General features: G+C 41.6%; 1 protein-coding gene across 2 annotated transcripts in view; it reads left to right on the forward strand.

Annotated features, from left to right (window-relative positions):
* The window catches only part of btbd11b (BTB (POZ) domain containing 11b), a 77,748-nt gene that overhangs the window by 36,584 nt on the left and 15,206 nt on the right, over window positions 1-25,958 (forward strand). For both annotated transcript variants that reach the window (XM_078257604.1, XM_078257605.1), the window contains exons 2-5: window positions 12,105-12,263; window positions 21,088-21,292; window positions 24,914-25,066; window positions 25,312-25,477. In XM_078257604.1, coding sequence (XP_078113730.1) covers window positions 12,105-12,263; window positions 21,088-21,292; window positions 24,914-25,066; window positions 25,312-25,477 — 683 coding nt within the window. The remainder of the gene's footprint in view (window positions 1-12,104; window positions 12,264-21,087; window positions 21,293-24,913; window positions 25,067-25,311; window positions 25,478-25,958) is intronic.

A 25,958-nucleotide genomic window follows, 5' to 3' on the forward strand; every position in this document is an offset into this window, starting at 1 on the left:
GTCACGTCAAAGTTAGACCATTATTCTTCATGGAAAAACACTTAAATAAATACAGAAGATTTGACTAAATGGTCACTCTTTAAAAAAAAACAATCGGAGCTCTCTCTGGTTGGCTAATTTCCAGCTCTGCTTATGCAGCCAAGTACATTAAGCTGTGCAGATGAAGTGCCCCAGCCAGCCAAGCAGAAAAACAACTTGTGCCTGCCTGGACTGGTCGGGGTGGGGCCGGCCCGGGTTCGGTTTGGACTCCATAGTGCCTGGGGTCGCCTGGGACTTGCCCATCATTAATTACCACTAATGAGTTGCGCATGAGTGGCCTAATGTTGATGGACTGAACATCCCATTCATGGGATATGGGATACAACACTCTGAGGGGACATGTGGGGAATGTGGCTATGCTGGTTGGAGGGGTGTAGCAGCAAAGATTGCATTTTGATGGTAAAGATGAATCATCACTGAGGGAAGAAGAGTATGATGAAGAATGAAGTGCTAGTTTCGTGATTTATCGTGCTGGGGGATTAAGTCGTTCGGAAGCTTTTCTCAACAGACTTTTATTTTATTTTAGAGCAACCATGAGTGTGAGGTCAGAAATCTCTGAAGTACATGCTTTGAGTAGCACACTATTTGTGTCTTTGAAAGACTACAGTATCCGTGTTTTGCTGTTTTAAACTTTTTGGTGAACCCCACCTCAGGAACTGAGCAGAGAGTTGAACACTGAACTTGGCCGTTTCAACAATGACTCCCTTTCTGCATTTATATTCCTGGCGTGCAGTGTGTATGAATCTCAGAACTCGAACAGAGGAAAAGAGGGAGACTGTTCCATTCCAGCTCCATGCCTGTGTATTTGGATTTGGAGCGGCTGCTCCCTGCCAGCCAGCCTCCTCCGCCCTTCGTGCTTCTCACAGCAGAGCCAGTGTGCCTGGGGGAGAGGCTGGGAAAACATGTGGGGGAGAGCCCAGAGGAGTTGGAGGAAGACCCAGCCTACCTGCTGCCTGCAGCTGACTGGAGTCAGTTGGTGCGGGGCAGGCCCCCAAAATACGATACTTTCAATATTTGCTTTGGCTCAGTTTGTGTGTTCCATTAAAGGATGTACTGTTGGCAAGGGCTGTGACATTTTTAACCTGCAATAACAGTCCTGCTTTGGGAACACATCCTTGTTTGAAACCTTGTGTGTTGCACTTCTTTTGCTAAGTTCTGTTAGTGATGCATGAGGTAGCAGCACTGTTTCTGCCTCTTGAGTTTTATGTGTTAGAAGAGTAAGTGTACGAGGACATGTTTTGCTTTTTTTGAAAGATGCATGACTGATTTAGTGAGTGATATTGCAAATTGCTCACTTACAGCTTGGCCGATGTTCACCCCCATGTATGAGAGCAATCGTTCATTCTCAGAACTTAACAAAGAGGGCATTGTTTTCTGTCAGATTGTCCCCTTTTCTATAATAAGCAGTAGAGTTGAGGTGAAAGCTTTTGAGCATTGTTCAAAATGGAATCATGATCACATTTTCAATACAAGTGTTCTCACATTATCAAAGTGACAGGGATATTTGCTAAAGGCTGAACAGTGAACAGTGAGGGTCATCCCCCGGAGGAGGTGCTGGGGTAGGGGGAAGCAACAGGGAGCGGCATACAGCCCCAGGCCTCATCACTCTTTGCCAGGCATGGCCCACTTCCAGTCAGTGTCTGTGCTACAGGCAGCCACTTTGCAAAGTCAGAATGATAGATTACGCTAGGTGAGTTAAACAATTACGGAGCAATTTGGAGCTCTATGCCTCATAAATTGCTGGTCTCCCATCCTGAAATATCTCAGGGAAGAGTAATGAATCAACATTCAGAAACAAAAGTCTGATAAACCGCTCAAGCTGTTCTTTGATGTTAATAACTCTCTTGCTTTATCTACTGTTTTGGTTTAAAAAGGCTTGCTAAAGCATAAACATGCATGCTTACGCACAGGCACAAATTAGATAAAGTCAAACATACAGGTGTAAGAAAAAAACACCCCTATTTACAAACTCACACAACACTGTGACATTGTGTTTGTATCCTCATATGATCAGGCAGCGCGGTAAGGAGAGCTTCATAGCTCTACACTGTGCAGGGTGTTATCACGCAGGTGACTGATAACTGACTCGCCTGCTGCCCACTGTGAATACAACAAACCCGCATTTAGAAAGCAAATGAGAAACGAGAGAATAGGGCATGCGCTCGACGTGACTCCATAGTGACGCACAAGACGCCGGGGGTCTGGCCTGTTTGCTGGGATGGCAGCAGTTATCAGATCATTTCCGCCAGTTTACAGACATGAGACTCCTGGGAGGAGGGAGGAGCAGGCGGAAGATGGAGATACATTTTGTGGCTGGCAGTCAGGTGTCGATACTAAAATAAGGTTAACAGTGGCTTATATGCGTGAATGTTTGTGTGTGTGTGTGTGTGTGTGTGTGTGTGTGTGTGTGTGTGTGTGTGTGTGTGTACCATTTGAAACATAATAGAAAAGGTCATAGGAGGAAATAGAATAACAAACAGTTGAATGTAGATGAGAAAGTGGCCTGTTTGGAAAACAGAAAAGTTCTATTTTTAAAGTAGTGTAGGTCTGTGTGAGTGGTTACTGTGCACCACAGGAGCCACTGGAATGAAACATAGATGGACCTAAAGCATGACCAGGATAAGGCTGGTGTTAGAACCCCTGAAAAGACCAAAACCAATGTGTTAGTCTGTCTCTTAAAGATGCAGTAGGTAAGACTTATAAAACTAACTTTCTGTCATATTTGCTGAAACTGACCCTATGTTTGAGTAGAACTACATGAAAGAGGTAATTTAGAAAAAAAATCTGGCTCCTCTGGCGCCACCTACAGCCTGCAGTGCGATTTGCAAAAATCCACCGCTCCCTGTTCAGATCCTCCAATCAGGATTGGGGAGGGCTCCTAACTGCGTGTCAATCACTGCTCATGCACACTAGGGCTGAACGATTAATTGCATTTGCAATTTTATCGCGATGTGTTAAAACGCAATTTCCTAATCGCAAAGGCTGCGATTTGGTCACGTGACTCGCGAGAGCAAATCAATTTGCACTCCGCAGAGAAAGCTTCTTGTGGGATTTCTTGAAAATAAGAGAAAATAGAATATCACCAGAGTTATCCATTATGAGAGCAAGACATTTTCACACTATGCATCCTCCACTGAACAGGCCACGCTGATGTCATCATTTGTCATCGCTCCTTACATCCAGCACTTTGTGTGCGATGTTTTGCCCAGAATATTTTGAATAATCCGCTCTTCCCTGATTGCAAATGTCTTGTTCTTTTCTTTTGCGACATTTTCTCAATGACACTTGGTCACTTAGTCAGGTATTAATGCAAATAGCAAGAGTGGGAAATGTAGCTGCTGCAGCAGGACTCTAAACAGTTAGAGAAATGTGCAGTGCAGAAATGCTCATTAAACAGAAGCTACTGTAGAAATGTTGGTAAACACCATTAATAGTGCACGAGAGTTCATCTCGACACATACAGACGCAAACAAAAGTATAGAACAAACATTCAAACATGCACACATTGCACTCAAGCAGTGACTGTACCTTTCCTGCCTTAAGGATTTACTGCCTTATCTATTTTTTGCACATTGCCTCATATTTATGGCGCTGAGTATTCATGTCCGAAAGCGTCTTCACTGAAAAGCTCCCAGTGTTTACAAGCAGCCCGATGTGATGTCATCCCTTTAAAATGACCTCAAGGAAAACAAATCTCATTTCATGACATTAGTCATATGCTTTAATGACTCCCGTGCCCTCAGTGCTAAATGAGCAATTACTTCAGAACATTGTTGCATTTTGTTGCGTTTGTTTGTCAAAAGGCTTTTTTAAAATATTTTTCATCATAATCTACTGCGTCTCCATCCTTGATATTACTGTAATGCGACAAACCACACAAAATCCACTTTTTTTCCCATCCCTCCCCATATCAGATTATATGAGATAATTGTAAGGAAGAAACTACCGTAGCGCAGCTTTTTAAGACTTTCCCAAAAGCTGGTAGAGAGGTAGTGTAGGGTGAGCGAAGAGATTACGGCTCAGTGACTTCAGATCTTTCCCTGCTGCTGCTGATTGCCAGTATTGTCTGGAAAGCATCCTGCGGGAGGCGTTCGACTCATGGATATTACACACAGACTTATTACCCTTGACTGAAGAAATGAGATGAAAAGACAGAAATAATAGCGAAAGAGCTGCTACCTCGGGGTGGAATAACACACAGCCTGCAGGAAGGCTGGTTTTCCTCTGACTGGAGAAGATTGCGTAATTCTAGTCGTGCCCTTGTGCGTCGGTCACCCGTCACAAGTCTTCCCTATATATGTGTGTGTGTGTGTGTGTGTGTGTGTGTGTTTGAGTGTATGGTCTATTGTGTGTTGATGACTTGTATAGTATGTACTCGCATATGTGTTTTTTTGCTTGGCTTATTCACGTCTGTTTTTTTTTAGCTCTTAGTTCCTGTGTGTTGCTATTTCCAAGCAGCCTGCACTGATTCAGTGGCCACAATCTCTGCTCAGCTGACCTCTCGTCTCTTTGTTGCCCATCTCCCTATTAGCTTTACTTTCTTTTAGCATTAGCTAATTGATGCTATCTTATAAATTCTGCGTCATATTTTTATTGCTGATGAGGTAATGAAATCCCGATAATTAAAGGACCCATCTGTGATTAAACTGTAAACAAAAGCAAATCCAATAATCAAACACACAAATTGGAACCTGCTGTGACTCCCAAACTGATTGACAGAACTTTTAATACAAAACTAACAAAATCAATAGCGTTTCTGTCCACTTTGTGAATTTAAGTCCAATATTTACTCTCTTTCACAATCGTTTTTTGCTCTCTGTCAACTCCAGAGGGAAATATCTGTCTCTGTAGCTGCTAAATGCTCCACTGTGTTCACTAGCTATGCACCAATTTTGTCTGTTGATGATGGGCAAGTAGCATTCAGTTAATGTAATATTGATTAATGCAGCTTAAAGAATCAATTTCACAAATTGAATAGATACCCCTTTACAAAATTGTACTTAACTGGAAGAGAATGGCTCTCTGATCAAGGTGCTGTCAACAGAGGCTCCATATGAAAGACAGGCTGAACTTAATCAGACTCTGAGCACATTTGTCTGTTTCCTTCTTGATCTCTTGCTTCAAGGAGTGTCATCAATGAATCGTGACTTCTATCAAGAAACTCTAATTTAATACAAGATTGTGCACACCATTACACATAGCAACAGCAAGACAGTGGAGGGCAGCACGGTGACAAAAAAGAGTAACAGGACTGTGTAGGCGTTCTGTGTCAGCAAGCAGAAGCCTCAGTGAAGTCTCCTTGAATAAGATGTGAGACCATGGGTACGTCCCAGGTCCTTTAAATTTCCTTCACTTGATTCCTTTCTTAGTTCGTCCCACAGAGAAAGCATGGGAGAGACGCGAGGAAATCATGCGAGGAGAGAGGAAAAGAGGAAATGTGTTTTTAGGGTGATGAGACGCCCTTTCCTCTGAAGCGTCACGTGAATTTGTCAGCTGTAAGGGAGGAGTTATCAATGGCTTTCAGCTGCCCAGGCTGTTCTCATGTATCCTCGCTCATAACCCTCAGAGTTCCCTTAGAGCTCCTCGCTCCTCACTACTCAGGACAGGAATAAGAGCTTTGAGGCGGCCTCGAATGCAGACCAGAGCGACTTCCGGTTCAAGTGAAGAAATATCAAATAAGAGACTTGGGATCCACCAAATGACTTGGTATACGCTCCAAGACGCATTGTTGTGTATCTGAGCCCGACCTCTGGCCTCTGCTATGAGGAGGTGTGTCAATAAAGGATGACAACAGTATCACATTCATTTTTGCATTACTGAAAACAAGAGCTTTGATATGCTTACTGCGGGCTCTTCCTACTGATGATCAGAACACAAAAATATACCCAAACCTACCGTCTGAATGTATTTCCTTTGGCATATTACTCATACTTGCGTAAGAACACATCAGGAGGCTTGTGTGTTTCTTTCAGAGTGACACAGAGCTTGAGAGCTTTTTCAGTCCTGTATTAGGGGCAGCAAGAGGATCTTCAACAGACTCTATCTGGGATGTGATTGCCCAGCAAGAGGAAACATTCAGTTTGGATTTAGCTGAATACATTGTTCTCTCTGCAGAGCACATCCTACTTCAAGTAGACATGAAGTGCCTGGGATTAAGAGTTTTTAATTGCTAACAATTATCTGTGTGTGTCTGCTTTCAGAGTTGTATGCAACATGGCTCGCTATTAACTTGACTATGAATTAGCGTTTGTGTGTGTCCATGCAGTGTTCACATGCCTTGTCCCTCTTCCAGTTTTCTAATTTAAACAGACATTTGCATTTGTACATGTATTATCTCGTGGTTGTTCAGTCCTCCTTCATATGGCTGGCACAGGGCTAACCCATTAAAGACTTGTGGCTACATCAGACCATACTGTGGTCACCTGAGAGCCCAAACGGAGGCCGTACCTCTGGAGATTTACTGCCAATCCGGGCATAACAACACTCCTTCAAAACAACACAGTTTCATATTCACACTTCTATTCCTACAACTGCACACGGTGAAGATTATTCAAAATAAATAAAGCAGTCATTTAGAGGAGAGGCATTCTAACACATCTTAACACACGTCACTACTCTGTTTCCATCTCGCTATGATCATTCACTCGGTATACATATGGTAGCCATCTGGCCTGGCAGAACAGAGTGGGGCAGCACTGCTGGGATCCATGTACAGTAACAACATGATTAACCCTTTAGAGCCATAATGGTGCGCTAAAAACTGTCTTAAGCTGATGCTTTCTGGCATCTCTTTAACTGTGTTTGCATCATGCTGTCTATATTTGTCTTCACATTTCTAATACTAGAGTCATGTACTGCTTTAGTGTACCTGTTTGTACAGTACATTTTTGCTTTGCCAGATCTACTGTCTCTGTATCTTATCTGTCTGTGAAAACCAAAGCCAGTGTTCCTGCAGAGCTGCAGTGTGTTTAGGGAAGTGCACTTCTCCGTGTGTCCCTCCAAAATAGATTTAAGTGCAGGGTAGGAGCAACATCGAGGTCAGAGTTCCTGTCCCACTGCTCTAGTCAACCCTGAGACAAGTCACAGTGGATCTTAACTACATTAGTCTGCCCTCTGACAGACGGATCCAGAGAAAAAAATTAATTGAATGAAAATAGAGAATTATGTCTGTTTGTTTATTTACAGCATTAGTTGTCACCATAGTAAGTAAGCTCTAAAAAATTTAAGCTTTAGTGCGCAATTTTTTATATTAATGAACATCCGTTACATTCAAGCCATAACCAAATGAGTTGCTACAAAGCTAATTAAGACTATCAGCTCTACAAAACTCTCTCTGTGTTTCTCAGTATGGCTTTGTTCAGAAGATTGTGGCGTCTGGAGTCCATCATGTGTTTTTTAATCCTCTGTGTCCTCCTTGGGGGGGGGTCATGGAAGGCTTGTATCATGTGGACGCGCCAACAGTTTTGTTGTCATTGCATAAAGCGTAAAGGATGTTCCACTCCCTGCCAGAAATTTAATTGAAGCAAAAGTCCCACATTTTGGAAAATACACTTATTAGCGTTAAATATCCAGCCAAAATACTTTATGTAGTAACCGAAATGCATTGTGACAGATTTGAAAGTTTAGGCGCATCAACAAGCTTTGTTTCTGGCAGTGAATGTGGAATATGTGTTTGACCAAGCACTGTAACCCTTCTGTGCGTGCTCCCTATCACAAAATATGACTAAGGTGCATTCAGTGACATCTTAATGTGGAGTCTTGCACTCATTACTTCTTTTCCAGTGACAGTGTTGTGCCTGGAGCATCATTCAGGCTACATAGCTGCCATATGGCAAAAACGACTGGTCCCTTATATAATCTCTCGCTACTATGCATCCTAAAACAATAACCAACTGTTATATCATTACGATTATGGCCACTAAAAAACTTAAAGCATCCTGTGCAGTTATTCTGTATTTTGAGACCCGAGGACATGACATTTCCAGGGAGATTTGTGGTGCAGGGACAATCACGAGGAAGATAGTGACAATCATCCCGCAAGCACACACAGAGAGAGAGCAGCTACAGTCAGTGGCATGTAAGAGCTCCATCAGTTCCTCCCTGAGGGTAGACAGTGTCTTGCATTAGGAGGCAGGGAGCCAATGAGTCACCTTGCCTTAGTCCATCCTGAAAGCATTCTGCACTTCACTGTCAGCTGGTCCTGTAATTCCCCTGAACCAAGGTTAAGGAACACTCAAGTGTAACAGTAAGGTGTTTTTTTGTTCATGTCTTTCAGAGCCAGTATTCGGTCCAGAGTCTACTCATGCAGCCCTGCAATACATGCTGGCAGCCCTGTATGATTGCTACTATGGCAACAAAGAGTGAAATCAAGAAAAACAAACAAATACATGAAAAAACAGCATTGATTAAAGTGAAAGTAGTCTCGCTTTGCCAGACCTTCCTCCACAGCGCTGCGGAGGAGGGTCTGGCTAGTCCTCACAGCATTCCGGGATGGGAGAAAAAACGTGCTCTGGTTTATTGGCATTTCTTTAAACTCATCATGGGCAGCGCTAAGCACCGGGAATAGCCACGGTGCCGCTGCAAAATAGCCTCGGGAAGGAACTTGTTTTGGTGGAACGTGTACGTTCAAAAGTTGTTTTAGTCGTGCAACAGAAAAGATTGGACAGATTTACCCTGCAGAGATCTGAGGAGCAGTTAACCATAGTCCTCATAAATCCACCCGAGTTTAAAATTCCAACACAAACAAAACGGAAGGTAACGGACAAAAGAGTGAACTCCGGCGGAATTTCCGACGGCAACGGAGCAATCCCGGAAGTGGAACGTCGTGGATATAGACTAAAGTGAAAGAGACTGTTCATTCTCCTGAAAATAATGGCGTCTGTAGTGCAATGTTGAGCTGAATCTCACCTGGGGGCCTTTAGTTGCACAATCATCAAAAGAGGTGGGTCATGAGTCCTGTGGTCACGCTCTGAGTGGGCTATTTACTTTGGTATATAATTGTCTGAGAAGAACGTGGGAGTGAGGAAGGTAGCCCTCCTGCTGCTTTAAATGGTTTAAAATGGATTTCCTGGAGTTTACACAACTGCTCGCCAAAGTGGGCAAAATCTGAGCAATGAAAGCAATAAAGGAGGTGTTTTATAGTAATCCCTGTAGAAGCAGAGAGAAATGTCCTTTTCTTCATAATTGATCTTGTTGGCTTGTGTGCTCTGGCTGAAAACTGTAGTTGTTTAGGACACCTGACACTGGTGCAACAGATGGTGATGTCTCCTGCTCTTTGTTCCAGTCATGCAGGTTGTCAGTACAACAAAGTAACAAAGATGCAAATGAGATGGTGCCACAGCGGCTGCTGCTCTGTAAGCAGCTGCTCTGTAAGTTTATAAGTTGAATAACTGCGACCTATTACCAAGAAATCTGTTTCCAGATGTATTTGCCAAGGTTTTTATAACTTGTATATTGCTAGAATAGCAAGCACAAAAGTAGAGTTTAATCAAAGCCGTGCCGTTCAAAGTCAGCACATTTAAGGAAGTGTGTGGCTCCATTTGTGGCTCCAGAGGGAGCTGTGCGAAATCTGATAGATTGCCTCATGTGATGTCACTTAAGTCAGAGTGGTTCAGGGCTGAAGACTACAAGTTTGGAAATGAAAAAAATCTGGCGGTGATGAGAAAGAAAGAATTGAGCTTACCAGACCTCTTTAGCCTGCTCCTCATCTCTGCTTAAGGCTAGCAGCTTGACGCTACATTAGTCTAGCATAACACAGCCAAATCTTCTACATAATACAGGTCGACAGTCTAGTTGTATTGTGGGTAATAAAGGTGCCAGGTTTTAACAAGGGGGAGGATTGGTGGAATAAAAAAGACTATCACTGGTTCTGCTCCTTTGGTTTCCCTGTCCATCAGAATGAGAACTATGGCAAACATAGCAAAGTGATGCATCATGTTTAGCAACTACCAAAAGCTATAACTGTCACTCTACATGACACATTTGAAAGAAAGAATACATAAACCTTCCCCTTTTCTGACCCCCTCCCCACCAACCCCTACTAATTTTCCAACAGTGCCTTGCATTTTTGAACTTCTGTCTCTATCGCCCTAAAAGTACGGAGCTCCTAAGGGGACATGAGGGGGAAAAAAATCTAAAGTTTACTTTCATGTGCGCACGCAAAACCTTTTCATGTGCGCACATGAAAGTTTTGTGTGAGCACATGAAACTAAACTTTAGATTTGTTTTTGTGTGCGCCGCTTTGAAACCCATACGTGAAACTTTCATGTGCGCACATGAAAAGGTTTTGCGTGCGCACATGAAAGTTTCACGTGAGAACACGTAGCTAAAAAGCAAAAAACGTCTCTGCAGGTACCAGGAGGACTGTGTAGGGAAATACCCCTGGATTACTGCAGTTTTACATGATGCAAACAAAGCGTTTTGCAATGTATGTAGGAAGGAGTTTGGTATTTCACACAGGGGGGAGTCAGACATTAGGCTGCATGCTAGCAGCAAACTACATATAACTAACAGCTACTGTACTTTGTGTTTGTTTTGTGTTTCATAATGACACTTGAGTTCATGATTTTAATGATTTTTTTATTTGTATTTTCGGGTTTACATAACAGTTGAATTCCTGAATAAAAATAATAAATCATTTTGGTGCGGAGTTTTGAAATTCATGCCCCCCCTCCTCACTCTGAGTTCAACAGGGACATTCTAAAACTTATAAAGCCCATGAGAACCATGGAGAGTCAACCCACAGCCTCTCCGCTGTCCTGCTGAAAATGTGAAGCAGAAACGCTTAATGTCAGATAACGTCCATAATAATTGAACTTTGGGTTTGATTTTTTGTCAGTTTTCAGTGGCTATGAGGAGCAATATGAGAGAGAAATTTGGTAATTTGGGGATCATTGATCGTTGTTTAGGTAGGCTACATTAAACCACGTTAAGCCTTTTCCTTACAATAGGCTCTAATGAAGCAGAAACGCTTAATGTCAGATAAGGTCCATAATAATTGGACGTTTGGATCGATTTTTTGTCAGTGTTCAGGGGTTATGAGGAGCAATATGAGAGAGAAATTTGGTAATCATTGATCGTTGTTTAGGTACATTAAACCACGTTAAGCTTTTTCACGTTAAGCGTTTTAGAATGTCCCGTTCAACACCCCTTTTCTCGTAGAATTAATCGAACATCCTCTTTCCTTATGTTTGATCCATGGTGACGACTTGCAAGCAAAGCAGCAATGTCCTTATAATGAAGACCTAGATTAAAATATAGTGCAACTAAGTCCTGTACTGTAGTCATTTCTCTAGCTGTCACTGTCATGACCCAGGCTACGTCAATATACGGCCTTCATGTGCTCACACAAAACTTTCATGTGCGCACATGAAAGTTTCACGTGAGCACATGAAACTAAACTTTAGATTTTTTTTTCGCTCATGTCCCCTTAAAAGCAACCGTATGCTCCTCCGAAATGAAAGAATAATGTCACCGTCGCCGTAGGCAGCATGTGCTTTAAATTAGCAGCATATTATGAGAAAGGAGCCATTAAATCCAAAGCTACTTTTCCATAGTGATTAAAGGGCGAAGTTGAGAGTCGCTGCTTTCTGCCATTTCATAAGTTGACACCCTGCAAACGATAAGAAGAGTGCCGCACGAAGGTGCAGAGGAATAAGAAACTGTCAGCAAAGCGAAATGGAGAGCTGTCTGCCTTGTCACCCTCAAAATGAGGAAGGCTAACTAACACACAGAGGTATGACTAATGAAAATGCACTTGGAATATTACACATTATTACTTATGGGAGAAGTCTCTGACAGGTGCAACTAGGAGGCTTAATTACTACAATGTATGGCCTCCAATGTTTTCTCACTTTTCACACAAATACACATTAAGATGACGAAACAACTTTTAAGAAAAATACTAAGTTAGTTAACCCTAACTGCATATTTTGAAAATATAAAAATCTGTCAAATTGTCACTTTTCAGACTGTAGCATTATGCTTTACCATGACATTAATGTAATGCCCCCTACCCCCACCCCGCCCCACCACCACCTCTCTCTCTTTCTCTCTCTCTCTTTTAGGTGTGCTCAGCCTACCTGAGGGTCTGACTCTTCACAGGGACCATCAGCAGCAGCAGCGAGCGGGGAAGAGTGGAGAGGGCAACGCCTACAGTCAGTCTGAGCTGCGCTCAATTGAACAGTGTTTACTGGCTACACGAGTGGGCAGCATCTCTGAACTCAGTGAGTCGTGTGTGTGTGTGTGTGTGTGTGTGTGTGTGTGTGTGTGTGTGTGTGTGTGTGTGTGTGTGTGTGTGTGTGTGTGTGTGTGTGTGTGTGTGTGTGTGTGTGTGTGTGAGATGGAGATTTGAAGGACCATGTTGACCCCTCCTTCAATACGCTCTATGGTCAATGTGCCCTTGAGCAATGCAATTAACCGCCCGAGTGTAGCCGCTCGCTGGATCAGTGAGATCATTAAGACAATGCTGTGCGTTCAATTTTGTGGCAACAGTTTTTAGGAAGATTTCCTGTTTCAACATGACAATGTGAATAGAAAAATGGTTAGCCAAGTTTGGTGTGAAGGAACTTGACTTGCCTGTACAGAGCCCCGATCTCGAACTCATCATGCACCTCTGGGCTGAAGTTAAGCACCGACTGCTCGGCACTGAGTCGGCAGGCCTTATCGCCCAACACCAGTACCCAAACTCACTAATAGGCTTCTTCACAGCAGACACTTGTCATAGTAGGAAAAGCACAGGTGTTACTTATAACATTAACAATGGCTCTGTTATATTCAAGTGTCACAGTGAGTCATGACAGTGAGCAAGCATGCACAATAGCAGGACCATGAAACTGAAACAGCTAATTGGAATTCAGCCATCATTAATTATTCACATCTGTGCTTATCCGACTGTGACAAGTCATAATATCTTCTGTGAAAAACGTCTGCAATGTACATTCTCTTGTGGCTGATTGGAACAAAGCCCCACAGCTAGGTTCCACAATATGGGGGAAGCCTTCCCTGACGAGTGGATGCTGTTATAGCTGCATATTAATGTCCATGGTTTAAAAAAAAAAAATCACATAAAGGCAAGCTACCATGCGTGTGTGACTGTGACACTGCTGAAAAAGAGCATGTCAGTTCAAGGAATCCACCACTTGAAAACTGCGTGTGCATTAGGGTGTGATCAATATGACTGAAAGCTAGTAGCTGTGGTTTTTTGCTTAAATAGTTGACACCTGTGGGCTGATATTCAAGAGTCTAAGATTTTACCATTTTCCTTCCAAAATTCTGACCCGCCACACTTATTCAGTGGTAGTGCTTTTTAGCCATGATAGCGGCATGGCTTAAGGGTTAGCTATGTCGGTCCATCGGCCTATCACTTTTAGACTTAAAACACCTCAGCAACTATTGGATGGATTGCCGTGAAATGTTGTACACACATTCACAGGGTTCAGAAGATAAATCCTAATGACTTCAGTGACCCCCCCCCTAAGTTTTCCTCTAGCACCACCAGCAAGTCAACACTTTTACTTATTCTGTCAACGGCCAGACATTCATGGTTCCCAGACGATGACTCCTACTACTTTGGTGATCCCCTGACCTTTTCTCTTACGCTACCATGAGGTTCAAATTTGTGATTTTTTGTGAAATGACTTGAAAGCGATTGGACGGATTTCCATGGAATTTGGTGCAGATATTCATGGTGCCCAAAGGATAATTTCTAATGATTTTAGTCATCCCCCCCTAACATTTCCTTTAGCGCCACCAGCAGGATAAATTCTTTACTTATCTAGTAAAATAATTCAACATCTACTAGATGGAAAAGATCAACATTTTGTATAGACATTCTTGGTACCTTTTGTGACCCCCCCTGACTCTTAATTTATAGCACATCATCTGGCCTAAATTTCCACTTGTCCGATATTTTGGTTTATAATCAAATACCTGCAAAACTAATGACATCTCGTCAGCCTCAGCTTCACTTTGTGCTTAGAGCTACATGTTAGCATGCGGACATGCTAACCCTTGCATTTAAGTCGCAGCACTGCTGTGCCTAAGTACAGCCTCACAGACCTGCTAGCATGGCTGGAGACTCTCCTTTTGATAGGTCTAATTAATAATGATGAATTCATTCATTACAAGACATTTTGATTGCAGGTTTCATTGAAGGTGTGGAGCTCTGGTCAACTTGAAGACGCCTCACATTTGAGTTAGATGACATTATTGGCTGATAACAATAATGTTTTAATAAGGCACAAATAGTATCCCGCTCTATCAGTAAACCACTGTATCATAATTCTGCTGTGCATGCATATGTGCATATTTAAATGAATGTAAATCAGTCAGTGGGAGCAACTCTAATGAACCAGCGCATTTTATTAAGCTTATAAGTTTGACAAGCCCTCAAAAAGTTAATTGTCTACCCACTCACAATGGACTCATTATTCAAAGAATAATGGGCATCTGAATGCTTTCTAAATACATTTATACAGTACAATGTGATTTACATAGGCTTTAGGAGTCCGATTAATGTAATAATAATAGGTTTCTTGCATTATTTGAGAAAGGACATACTGATTATGTTTTACCCTCTTGTCCTTACTCACAAAATGAGTTATAATACACAACAATTCGAAAAAAAGCAACGTTCAGCACAAGGCCTTCATTAAAGTTTCCACCTTCGTTTTGGAGGAAACTTGCTGACCAACTTCCATATGGCCTCAACAAATCTGGAGTGGCAAGCTGTGCTGCAAACCACTGAGAACTTTGTGTTTACTTTTTTGATATAATCATAGAATCAAGATGCTCAATGGAAGGGATGAACAGTGAAACATGAAAAGTTTTGCTTCTTGGTTGCGTGCAACTCTGCAGCAAACTCATTCCAGAAAATGCATCAGAGTTCTGCCTTGTCCTCTGACAGAAGTCCAACAACAAAGTATCTCCTAATGTGCATGAAAATATTTTTGACACACAAAATTGTCAAGACAAACAATGGTGAAAGGGTCGTAGAGTCAGTTTCTGTTGTCATGGCATCGGGATGTAAAGTCAAGGATGGACAAACAATTTCTGTATATCTAGTGTAAACATTTATCATCAGAATAAACAGCGGGCTAATTCTCCTCACTGTATGTTTTCTCAGTCCTCTGTCCATGTTGTATTGATGAGGTCAAGCAAGGACTCATTCTGTTATGTTGACACCGCAAACACACTCTGAGACAACAGAGCGGCCGATGGATAATAGAGGAGCTTAGTCCAGTGGTAATTTTATCAGCGCTGGAGAGGAATTCTGTATATAACTATAGGATTTACAAACACACGCTGCTCAAGACGAAAATAAAATAATAATTGAAAAAAGCAGGAGAGCGGCTTGTCATAAAGAGAAATCTGAAATAAAATGAAAATGAAAACAAAATCATATTTATAATAACATAAATACAAATAAATAAAAGAGAAGGGAAGGTTAGAGAGAAAAACAGATGAGAGTTTGATTTTCTAAAATATATTTCATGGAATAAAATAACGTTGGCTGCTCCATTGCAGCAACATTTGCATTCTATGCAGGGACAGTCTTTAGAGCTGGCATTTAGACACAATTTTAGAGGTTTGCCACTGATATAACTCTTTGTATTTTCTCATTTTCTCTTCTGCAAAATGCCAAATTAGCATATTTGAAATGGCAGTCCTGCATTTATTGCAATTATTAGGACCCTTGGTGTGTCATCATCACTCAGTCACTAGTTGTCAGTCCAATATGTTCCACACGGCATTGTTTGTGTAACTGTACGTATTGAATTCCGCCAAATCTATTCTTAGGTGGAGCGTGCAAAATACATATAGGCTTACTCCATATATATGTAAATCTATACAGCTGGGAAACATCCCAACCACAAAATGATACGAGGTCGGGTGGCAGTGACTTCTCTGTGCAGGTTGATGTGTCCATTGGCATCAAACCACACAACCACCGGCAGCATCATGCGCTGGACCTCCTTCCCATTTGACATTTTTTGGAAATATTCTCTTTCTTGGCAAGAGTTAGATGAGAAGATCAATATCAATATCAGACATGAGAGTGGTATCAATTCATCTCATCAAATTATTGGCAAGAAGGCAAATTTCCCAAAATGTCAAACGGGTAGAAGAAAACATAAAACTTTCATAAAACAGTAGAGAGGTCAGATTCAGTAATTCCTCAATGTTTCAAGGTTGTTAGATCTTAAAAAACCCAGGATTTCACATCCATAGCCTTTCAGAGGTCAGTATAAAACTCTGAACTTTCTGCTGCAAGGTATTTCATCTGGAAATCCTCCACTGTGAATCTGGCAGCCTGACCATCCAGCAAACTGTGGGAGTTGTCGGACGACGCCAACAAATATTGCTCTGCATAGAAAACAAAAACAGACCTTGACTAAACAAAAACCTACAGAGCCTCGCTAGACCAATTCAATTCAATTTTATTTATAGTATCAAATCTCTCTTGAGATCACTCTTGATAACAAGAGTGATCTCAAGACACTTTACAGATAGAGTAGGTCTAGACCAGAGGTGCCCAAATTCTTTCATATGAAGGGCCAAAATGTATCTGGATGTCGATGTTGAAGAATACCGTAATTCTTGCCATTCTCCATAGATAAAACGTACGTATGTAATTTAAATGGGAAGATTACCAGCACTGTGCACTACATTGCCATTAAACTCAGATTACGTACTTCTTAACTGCACAAAACATTGGCCCACGGGCCCCAAATTGGGCGGCTTTGGTCTAGACCACACTCTATATTTACAAAGACCCAACAATTCCAGTAATTCCCCCAAGAGCAAGCATTTAGTGCGACAGTGGCGGTGACCAGGGAACTAAATTTACGTTCTAGATTTACTCTGTAAAACTTTTGCATTTCACAACTGTACAATTGTTCGAACAGCTTTAACTCCACTTATGGACACCTGCAGCTGGATTTTGGACTTGTCTTCTTTGTCACGTTCATTATGGCCTTTTAACTTGTTCGCAAATTGTATTACCTGCAACTATATTTAGCACTAAAATAATAATGCTGGTATTAAAAATTCATGTTTAGCCTTACATTCCACAGTGGGTACTTTATCATACAGTATTAGTTATTAATGCTGATTAAAAAAGCACTCTTGAACATCATTATTCACTATTATAGGACACGGAGCATAGAACACATTTTACCACAGGAAGGAAAAGGCTGCTGGAGCTGGTCAGAAATTATGATGTTTCTTTCTCTTTTCGCCTCATTTGATGCTTTTAATTTTTTTTGCTTTATTCTCGAGTCTAGTATGATGGAATCAGGACTGTTTTCCTGCAAATATTTGGCTGAGAACTAACAGAAGATGCTGCTATAGCCATCAATACTGTCAGTAATACCTTTCAAAGATCATTTTGTTGTGTGGCAGCAGTAAGAGCATATATACGTAGGGTTGGGCATCGTTTGGATTTGAACGATTCTGATTCCAATTCCGATTCTTCCTTTCGATTCCGGTTCTTATCGATTCTCGATTCCAATTCTTTGAGGGGTGGAGTTGAAGCGGGTCACATGCCCATTTTCACAAATAAGAGGAAAGTTTTATTTTGATTCAGTGGTGGTTTGCAGTTTTACAAGGCTTTTTCAATGTAACATAAAGCCACACGAGAGCGCTGCTTACTGTTCTCCAAGGCTGCAACGCAACAAGAGCCTGGCCGCTTCGGAAACCAAAACTTGCGCATATGAAATTGGTAAGCGATGATCGGATTTGAAACCAAATCCTCTAAACGATTCCAAATGATTCCAATAAAGAAATGATTCTACTGGAATCGTAATTTTTGAAACGATTCCAAGTAGGAATCGGTTCTCGATGCCTAATCCTATTTATACGGTATATATATATATATACACACGTTATATATTGCGCTGAAGATAGTCCTTATACTTTGAATGCTACAGATTAGTATCTAATAAAAGTAGCAGAATCTTTTAGCAAATTGAACAATCAAATGGTTTTACGTGTAGTGCTTCATGTTAAAATAGGTTTTGCGCTGTGATTTAGATGTATAGGCTCAAAGGTGGCATCATGTCAGTCAACCTTGACGTTAAATGGAATCAACTGAGGTTAAAACATGAAATTCACCAAAGTTACCAAAGGGGTAACAAAAGCAATATGCAATCAATGAGGAGCAACACAAAGAATATATTACTACAATTCAGTGTCTGTAATCAAGAAGGAAGTGTGGAATTAACATAACAAGGATGTACGTCCCATCTCCCTTCCTCACTCCCCTGAGTACACACCCTACCATACATACCATTCCTCCGCTAATAAAGATTCCAGAGACCTGACAGTGAGAGTTGTCACCAGACTAGTGCAAACCAACCTGTCCTGATTACTGCAGGGACGGTGTGTGCTTGTCCCTATCACAGATTATAATGTGTGTCTCCTCAGTCCACATCATGTGAAGACATTCTGAAAATTAAAGTAGATATGATGAGGAAGTACGCTCTTAGTGAGATTTACACTCATGGCGCAACATTAAAAGGAATATTTTCTCAACAGTGTTTTATATTTAAACAAGTTCAGCCATTTTTGTTAAGCTGTTGCTGCTCCTGTCTTTTTTCTCTATCTCAGTGAGTCTTTTCTCATTAACTGTGTTAGATTCAGATGGAACAGCTCCATAAAGACAGTGTTTGTGCCCCCCTTGTTATCTGATATGTTTTTTAGTTGGTGGCTAAAAGCTCTTGCTGCTTTCGAATGGACAAAACTAATAGCGGGAAGAATAGCTAAGCATCTTGTCGAGTCAGGATTGCCACAGGCGACCATTAAATGTAATCATGGCCGCATAGCAGCAAATAATTCAAACACAGAAAACAGTGATGATGGCAGCAGCTGCACTGTGCAGCAAGCACCCATTCATCAATACCCAAAGGAAAGCTGGTTACTGCTTATTCTTAAAAGCTTGAATATAATTGCTCCGTTAGAAATGAGAGTTAATCTCTACATTTCCAAAGAGTATACTTTCTCTCTCACCATTAAACAGCCTTCATAGTCTCTGAAGCAATGAGCAGTTTGGTTGTTATGTGGGTGCTGCATTGTCGGCTACTGACCTTAAAGGTGTCAACTCTCATAAAATCCCTCGTAAATCAAAGCACGGCCTTTATATGCTGGAGACTGGCATATTTGTGTGATTCCGCTTTTCTAAGGGGATTTTAAAGCTTTGAAAACAAGGAGAGCGTTGCCCCGCTGCTTAAAGGTAATCACTGAGATACCCGAGGAGCAGGATCTGCTGCATGCATCCTCCACTTCTCCTCTTCTTGTTAGCATAAAGAATTAATTACCCAGGATGAGCTATTGATTGAAGGCTTGTCTCTTACAATGAAAAGGCTATTGACGTTTTAGCTTATTAAACTGCTGTACTTCTGTCCGTCCTCCCTCTGTTTCTTCGCAAAACACGAAGACTCCTCACGGCTGCGTGCTGATACATGGTCACTGAAAACAAGGAGTTAACCCTTTTTTTATTTCTGCGTACACCTGCTGAAAAAGCGGCGGTTATCTCGCTTTATGTGTTAAGCTGCTGCTACTTCGCTACTGTTGCACTCTCTCTGTGTTATAAATAATCTCCCTCCTCAGCCCTGCCAGCCTCCTCTGCAAGCATAGGAAATGTCACAGACCAGCATAAATAAGACATGAGAACTGGCTGTTGCTGACCACCTCAGCTCCCCTTACCAAGCTTTAGAGGGCACTGTTACAAGCTTATCTGTATTCCCATTGGTACAATTAAGAGAAAGACGCAGGAGGAGTAACAGATAGCGAGATACTTAGCCTAAAGTTTGGAGTGGTATAATTAACCCAGTGTTGATATTTCATTGCATCAGTAGATGTTGTCCAGCGCATTTCTCTATCAGCACAGCTCCACTGTTCCCATAGGACAGTTGGGAGATTGACTGGTTTTTTTTGCATGAATGCTCTTCCCTCGTTCAGGCGTCATTTTCACACTCCCCTCTCACATTGTCGAGGCTTAATGGAATCTTGGCAGGCGCCAAATAGAGCAATTTTGATGCTAAACAAACCCTTTTGTCCACAGAAATGACGGTTTGTTCCTGCTGTGTATTGTAAATGCACACATACAGTATAGTTCATTTAGACCGGGGAACCAAGTGCTATCATGCTCTATTACTTTTTTGTCTTGAATAGTATCAAACTGACCCAAACAATATAAGTGTTTTTTTTGTTTTGTTTTTATCTACCCCGCTTCAGAATTTCATTACATTTTCTCATAGTGTAGTGGGTGTAGACAGGAAGGAGAAGCGACAGCAGTCAATGAAATGGGATTTGAGTCCAGGCTGTAATAATACAGCGTGGTCATACTCTATCACTCAATAACTAAGGTTCTTGTCTATCTGTCTGGCTCTGAGAGAAACTTTAAATTCATTTCCTGATTTTTGATTAACTGAGTTTGCTGCTCAGTTCAATTTTGTCCCTTAAGTATAAAAAGGGGCTAAACATGCTTTTCCAAGAACTGTTTACTTTCTTTTAAACCGTCCTAGAGAATATTCAAAGTTTTATTAGCAGAGTCCTCTCAAGCTTTGATTGCCCAACTGGATGACCTTAAAGTACTGACAAATTATGCAGAGGAAAAATCTTGGAGTAGCTTATGTTTGACCATAAATATTCATTCTCAACACAGTGCAGTCCTGAGCATGCTTATTCTCCTGCTCTCCCTCAGTGAGCTGCACAGGCAGGACTCGGATGAACCCTGTCTTTTTCCTTACTGGGGTGCAGGGAAACTCTCGATTTCCCCTGACAGAGTGAGCTCTAAGGGGGCTGGAAGGAATTAGGGTGATTCTTTTAAAGGCCGTGTGCTCCAAATATTCCTGCCTTTTCACCCTCGTGCCTGCACATGAAGTCTGTTCTCATTGCTGTTCCTTTTCTGTTTCCCTGTATGATGTGTGTGTGTGTGTGTGTGTGTGTGTGTGTGTGTGTGTGTGTGTGTGTGTGTGTGTGTGTGTGTGTGTGTGTGTGTGTGTGTGTGTGTGTGTGTGTTTGTGTGTGTGTATGTGTGTGTGTTAGGTGACCTGGTGTCCCGGGCCATGCACCACCTACAGCCAATGTATATGAAGAACCACAACAATGGGACGCCGATCCACCAGAAGAGCAGCGTGATCCACTGGGCGCCTGAAGCGATCTACACGCTGTGTTACTTCATGCACTGCCCTCAGATGGAGTGGGAGAACCCCAATGTTGAGCCCTCGAAGGTTACCTTGCAAACAGAGAGGTGAGAAGCAAACATGTAAATAAAATATAAAGAGGAGCTCCAAATTGAACACTGAATCTACCAATGGGTTTAATCCACGGCTGAAAATAGTCCTACTTACTGTTACAGTGATTTCTAAAAACATACAGTGCCCAGCTGTTAGGTGTATAGGAAACTATACAGGACATTTTTTGAGAATGACACTTTTTTAAATATTTGTTACATTGGGAACACATACGCTTGGGGCTTAAAGCCATATAACGGAATAAGGAAGTGGAAAAGTGTTGAGTCTAATGCCTTGTCGGTTTTGGTAATGTCTCGTTGACAAAGAAAAAAACAATAACACGAGCCTTCACACCCTTGGGTTTGACTCTTCGGACGCTGAGAATGGAACACTGAAAGCAATAATATTAGACTGCACAAATTCCTTAATTTTCACAAACAGAATTTAATGCCACCACAATAATTGAAAAAAAATTATCAATCAATCAATCAACATTTATTTATATAGCACTTTACAGCAAAGTGTTTTACAAAGAGTAACAACAGTAAAACATAACATAACATGCAGTAAAATCAAAAGGAATAAAACATAAAGTGAATCACAAAACATTCTAAACTAACTGTGTAGTAACTGACTGAAATATAAAACTCTTCACAATCAAACAAGAAGAAAGCTAGAGGTGAAATGTAACAGGAACGTCTAATAAAGAGGTAATAATGTACAGTGCAGTTGTAGAAATGATTTTGTATTTGCTGTATTTGGTGGCGAAAGAAAAATGTCAACTGCATCATCTAGCTGTTGACTTGCACCTCCCCTCATTCATGAGCCGTGAGGTTTTTTAAAAACCAGAACAAGGCAAAGTAATAGAATAATCTGGTATTGATTCATCCATCAGACCCCTTCACCTCATTTTGTACTGTGGGACAGTGCCATTATTGCACCTTTAATATCTGCTGGGACATAATAAAAGAACGCCATAAGACCACAGTGAGAAAACTCCCTGCAGTTATCCACAGTTTGTGGTAATGTTCCTTCTGTAGAGAAAACTGTACACCTCTGCAGACTTTTATTATATTTCTGGCTCTCTGTGCTCACCCCTGAAATGGCACACCAGATGTTCTACTCTGGAAAAGGAGGTACAGTTTTATACAAGCGAATTGTTATCTTATTGGCTACTTGAGTGAGCCCTCTGGGTGACCTGAGCGGCGCTGCGGAAAGATAATTACCGCCACTGACATAGTGGGACATAATCAGCCGGCAGCTGTGGGACCATGTTGGTGACTTACGCATGAATGACATAAAGCTAAGGCAAAGTTTCCATGGTGTTAATTCCTCTGATACTTCATCATGTAGTTTTTGAACACTTCATAGTTTCTCCCACAAGTCAGGAAAGCACAGAACAGTCCTCACAATCTTTACAGTTTTTACTCATGAAACACTTTTGCTGCTGAATTTATGAGCTATTTCTTTTTCTTTACCTCATCATGTTCCACTGTAGCCCTTATACCTCGATCTGTTCAGTATTTCCTGCAGTTTGGTGGAAACCCCTGTCAGCATGCGGCAGAGGTGGGAAACAGTGCTGACAGTTGAGCTTGAGCATTCCTACTCTAGCTGGGGCTCCAGACTTTATTGCCTGCAGTGGACCAAGTTATCAGCTAATGTGTGTCCCAGGTGTCCAACTCACGTCTGCTTTAGCTCAAATCACTATTTATATTTGTAATGAATATCACATGAATGTAGGTTTGTTTTAGTCATATTTAAGCACATTGCCAGAGGCAACATTAGGGATGTGGTATTGGAAAAGACTGGAAACAGCAACCTTGAAAAGCTTGTTCGATGTTTCTAATGTTCTAATGTTTCCTTGTGAGGGAATGCATTGCCATTCTACCTTCCTTGCCTCTTGATTAGGTGTTGTGTGCAGCTTTAATGAATTCTGTGGAGCCAATTACATCAGGTGGGCTGTTAGGTCAGGCTCCTTTGAAGCGAGTAACACAAAAAGGGTTTGCATTTTCTTAGCCGATCAAACAATCCTTAAAAGACCCTCACATCAACTGGGAGTAGCATTGATGAGTAAATAATTAACAATGAGTGACAGATGTGGGCCGAGCATGTGTCAAGGACAGTCCAAGCATCAAGACATCCTTTGTAAAGTGATGTGCTGGACATTTTATCCCGGAGGACGATCCCAAGTTTCATCAAGTACACACAGCTTAGCTATATGACAGCTCATGCAAAACACGAGCAGCTTATTTCTTCAACAGCATTCAAGCAAATCAAAGAAACCAAACTGATTGTTAACGCTATGATCTGAAGTCTGTTTTATTCGATTAGATCGATACATACTATAAAAAAAATAATGAAATTGTCAGATTTGACACATGCTATGTAAATCGATTCATGGATACATGGATGGAAGTATGAACCTTTATAATGTGTTAAACCAGCAGTCATGATAATACTTAAAATCACCATAATAACGTGGTTCTGTAGTCATAAAGTAGAAAGAGTGTGGCTACGTTTTCCATCATGATAATGACAGCTCATTGTTTTGCATAAGTGAAGAAAGTGTGTATTTATATCCATAACATGCTGTCAGTACAGTAGGGTTAAAAATGTAACACTATGCATATGTCTCCTCATGCGTACGGATTCCATGTGGTTGCAGTAAACACACTGACGCAGGATGAGTGGAGGAGAGAGGTAGACAGGGAAATAAGTTATTCTAAGAACGTGTGGTCTGTGCGTCCTTCTCACTTAAGAGATTTTCTCTCAATGAGACTGTAATTGTGTTTTCTTTGTGCGACCACATCTCGGCTTTTCTCACTCAAGCTGTTCACCGTTGGCTCTGGTGTCAGGATCAACCGTATGATGGTCATTTCCTGCCTCTGTCTGTCTAAGCTTTACAGAGCAGTTGGTTTGCAAAAAAAAACAATAGTTTACTTTAAGCGAACAGTGAGCTGTCATAAATAAATAATGTATGTTGGCATATAATAGCCACACTCATGTTTACAGGGAGCACCATGGTGTGCATCATTATGATCTTGTACAAAACACATTAGAAGCAGAGCAATTACTTTCCCTGTATTGTGACAATACATGTGAGGCCTTGTTATTGCTATAACATCGCAGTGCATTTTAAGCCATATAGAAATTATATCGCACATACCGTACATGTATGCTGTAATGCATTATTTAGGTTTTTAAAGCACATTATGGATATGGGCTTATTAGTATTATAATACTACTCTGTCGGTCTCCAGAATATAGCAGAATAGACAGTGAAGAGATTCAAGATAGGTACAAATCTTCATAGTTGACACTGTCTGTATCAAACATTTTTGATGGTGGTGGTCTATAATCTATGATCTTGCTCAGTTTAGGTTTTCTGACATCAAAGTGTCTCTCTGTGACATACTAGTTTTGGGTCTTTGATTTCATTTCATCTTCTTGACGGAGTTCATCCTGTTCTCAAACATCCGCTAGAGCTGGCAAGATCTCTAAAATAACATATGCAAATTCTGTTTTAGGTGGATTTTCCTTGCAAGTGCCTGGGCACACTTAAGTAGGCTACAGAGTATGACTGAAGTTCAGCGCGAGTCTCTGGTGGCCAGAACATGTCCCTCTATCTCCCCCTACAGGCCGTTCATGGTGCTGCCGCCTCTGATGGAGTGGGTGCGCGTGGCTGTGGTTCACACCGATCACCGACGCAGCTTCTCTGTGGACAGCGATGATGTTCGGCAGGCTGCCCGACTGCTGCTGCCAGGAGTGGACTGTGAGCCTCGTCAGCTCCGGTACGGCTGTAGGCTGTGTGCTTGCCTGTGGGCTACAGAGCGTGTGTGCACCCAGCCACTTCATCTGCACATAAAAAGCACCAGCAGGCACATATCTGAACTTGCACGCAAACTCACACATCAGTGATATGAGCATCCTCCCTGTAGTGTTAAAAAGAATAAGCTTGTCCGGTGTTCAGGGAAAATATGGTGAGTCAAAACATTAAGCTTGCACTGTGAATCACTTTGTGTGCTTCGCCCTTCAGAACGGATGACTGCTTCTGTGCCTCGAGGAAACTGGACGCTGCCTCTACTGAAGCAAAGTTCCTGCAGGACCTGGGCTTCCGTATGCTCAGCTGTGGACGCACAGACCTGGTGAAGCAGGCTGTCAACCTGCTGGGGCCCGATGGTATCAACAGCTTGAGTGAGCAGGTTAGAGACACAGTCAATGTTTTAAATAATGAATATGCAGGCCCATTTACACTGACACACACACACACACACACACACACACACACACACACACACACACGTAACCAGCCTGTGGAACAGAAGATTTTGTTTGCATGGTAAGCTGTGGCTCCTTCACCTTTAAACGTCACACAGACTTATGAGCAGAAAGGCAGTTATGAATATTAAACCTTATTCATTATTCATATATATATCTATATATGACATATTTTTTTCCTGCAGCCTTCCTCTGCATGATTTCACGACTACCAGCTCCAGTACAGTAAAACATCAGGGGAATACTGCAAATATAATGACAAAATCAACATTTAGTTTGGGGATGATCTCAGCAGAAACTTTCAAATATCCCAGTCTAGTACTGTATGTTTTGGCCCAGAGGAGATATTGATTCATATGATATCCTTTAAAACGATCAATTGCAGAATATTACTCTCATCAGACT

Source organism: Sander vitreus, chromosome 8 (genome assembly GCF_031162955.1).
Source record: "Sander vitreus isolate 19-12246 chromosome 8, sanVit1, whole genome shotgun sequence".
Taxonomy (NCBI): domain Eukaryota; kingdom Metazoa; phylum Chordata; class Actinopteri; order Perciformes; family Percidae; genus Sander; species Sander vitreus.